This window comes from Sphaerulina musiva (assembly GCF_000320565.1).
Source record: "Sphaerulina musiva SO2202 unplaced genomic scaffold SEPMUscaffold_28, whole genome shotgun sequence".
NCBI lineage: Eukaryota > Fungi > Ascomycota > Dothideomycetes > Mycosphaerellales > Mycosphaerellaceae > Sphaerulina > Sphaerulina musiva.
The window spans coordinates 1-2,354 of NW_016017410.1; the positions used below are offsets into that span (position 1 = coordinate 1).

At 46.1% G+C, this 2,354-nt stretch overlaps 1 protein-coding gene across 1 annotated transcript; it reads right to left on the reverse strand.

Moving 5' to 3' along the window:
* Positions 1-234: 234 nt before the first annotated feature.
* Positions 235-633, reverse strand: SEPMUDRAFT_121752 (uncharacterized protein; the record flags this gene model as incomplete). Its single annotated transcript, XM_016901718.1, has 2 exons — positions 235-405; positions 511-633. 2 exons carry the CDS (start codon positions 631-633, stop codon positions 235-237), a joined length of 294 nt encoding a protein of 97 aa, XP_016756019.1.
* Positions 634-2,354: the final 1,721 nt, after the last annotated feature.

Below are 2,354 nucleotides of genomic sequence, written 5' to 3' on the forward strand. Positions count from 1 at the left end.
GAAACCGGGTGCCCTAACGAGAGCGAAGAAGCGATTTATTTGGACTAGGCATAAGAAAAGAAACTGTATATAAACCCGATATAGATACGAAAGTGAAGATTATAGTTAAATTGAATGAAGAAGCTCAGGATTATATATACGCTATGCTACAAGTTGTGATATTTTGAATCTTGAGAAATATGGTCGGCAAATATGGTCGGCAGGTAAACTTCATACAAGCTTAAAGCAATCTCCCTATAATCGTCTCGTAGCATCCCGGAGGCACTCTTGCGCAAGCTTGAAGCTTAGGCGTACTGATCGCCTTGGCTCCTCTACTACATCACCCTCGTCATCGCTAATCGTATCTAAGTCACTGATCCGTTCCATAAGATCTTTCGTCTGCTCTCGGTCTTCACTAAGGATCTCCTGTGAAGTTAGAGTACTAAGAAGCGCTTGGGAAACCTCTGTAGCCTCCTAGGCGATAAGAACTCTAGCATCGTACTCATCGTCCCGATAGCGAAAACGAGATACCATCAATCCAGAGAATGTTGCTGCGGTGTATTGGCGATTGAAACGACTTTGGTGTCGAGCGATACTGAAATCGCGCTCACACCTAACTCCGGCGGCAGGAATGCAGAGAATATCCCGCGCCATTAATGCGAGAGTAGGGTACTTAGACTCTATTGAAGACTACGTCTTTAGTACCTCGAATGGATCCCCTTCATCCATATCAGCGTCCAAATAGTTGGCGAGCTCGTCATCCTCGTTAGTGCTGCGTCTTTGACTTTGAGAAGACTCTGTACTCCCACTAAGAGTAAAGTCGATATAGCCTTTGTGCCGACTCCTTCCAAAACGGCCCTGCTAGGTAGAGGTACTCGATAATGAACGATAGCTCTTCTCCTACTCTGCCCTTAGCTTACCCTCGTAATACGCGCGGTAACTTTCATCCCTAAAGTCATCGCGTACCTAGAACTTCCGCTTAAGGCAGGGGGTAAGGAGGACGCTAATACCGTAGTAATCGCCAAATCGATCCTAGGTATCTCGATAATATTTCTCTAGCTTAGCCCAAGCAGCCTCGCATGCCTGAAAGACATCCTTCTTCCAGGGTATCCGCTTATTCTTGAGTCGCTTCATCGCCTCCTCCAGAATATCGAAAAGCTTGTTGTAGTATACGAGGACAAGGTGAATCGTCGGACCTTTCGTAGTTCTAATTACCGCTGTCGCCGCTGCAAATGGTTTCGTAAGGTCGATAAGGTACTCTACCCTTTGCCATTCTTCGGAATCGATGCCTATGTCTTTACCTAGGTCAAGTCGCTCGATATAAGATTCAATAACTACTTGGAGTCTGCTAAAGCGATCGAGCATTAACGTTGTTGAGGACCACCTTGTCTTCACGTCTTGAACGACCCTTAGGATACGATCTTGAACGCCTTTCCACCGACGGTGCTTTGCAAATGGCTGCTTCTTTTGAAGCATCTCTTTCTGGAGGTCGATGAACTGTTCGAACCTTTAGGAGCTCGAGTTAATAAAGACGCAAAGCTTCCGGATCTAGAGATCAAGATTAGCTAGAGTAACGAACTGCCGACCATAATTGCCGACCACGCGAGTCGACTATACTTTCGAGGTAGAAGGGTTTATAGTTTATTAGGCGTAGACACTAATCTTACCTTCAAAAGAAGATAGGGCATACTATTAGCTTAAGGACGGCTGATTTGCTTGCTCTGGACTCTTCTTCTCTGTAATATCTTTCTATCCTTGTCGTGATCCCAGAATTCGGAAAGGTCGTTCGTAGGACAAAGCCCTAGGCGGTCGAAAAAGGCCTTTAGGGGAAGTTGAGCAGTATGGGCAAAGCAGGGAAATCGCTCCGGACGGCTACCTCGATTACACTCCGCAATTGCCTCCTCCTCTTCCTCTCCTATCTCTGATTCGGGACTAGTCTCCGTACCTGGATGGAGAGGTAGCTGCTCCAAGCTCGTTGGTGGCTTAGTAACCGTTATACCGTACCTCTCTTGACAAGTATCAATCGCTGAAACACTATAGAATATTAGAGGAGAGTAATAACAGTATAGCAAGTGTCCTTACATCGCATTGTGTAGCGTCTTATTGTTAGAGGCGTTGTCGCACGTAATAGCAGTCAATCGCCGCTCAATCTCGAACTCTTGTAAGATCTCGAATAGTATCTCCGCAAGATGATCACTAGTATGACGGCTAGTAATATGAGGGAAACCAAGCATCCCTTCGTGCCAAGTCTATTAGTCGTCAATCCAGTAGACCCGTATAGTTAGGAATGAGGTTTTCATAGTCCTGGATTGCCAACCATCACACGCGATAGCCATCTTGAATCTTCCAGCGAGACGGGCTTTAAGGGAGTCGGC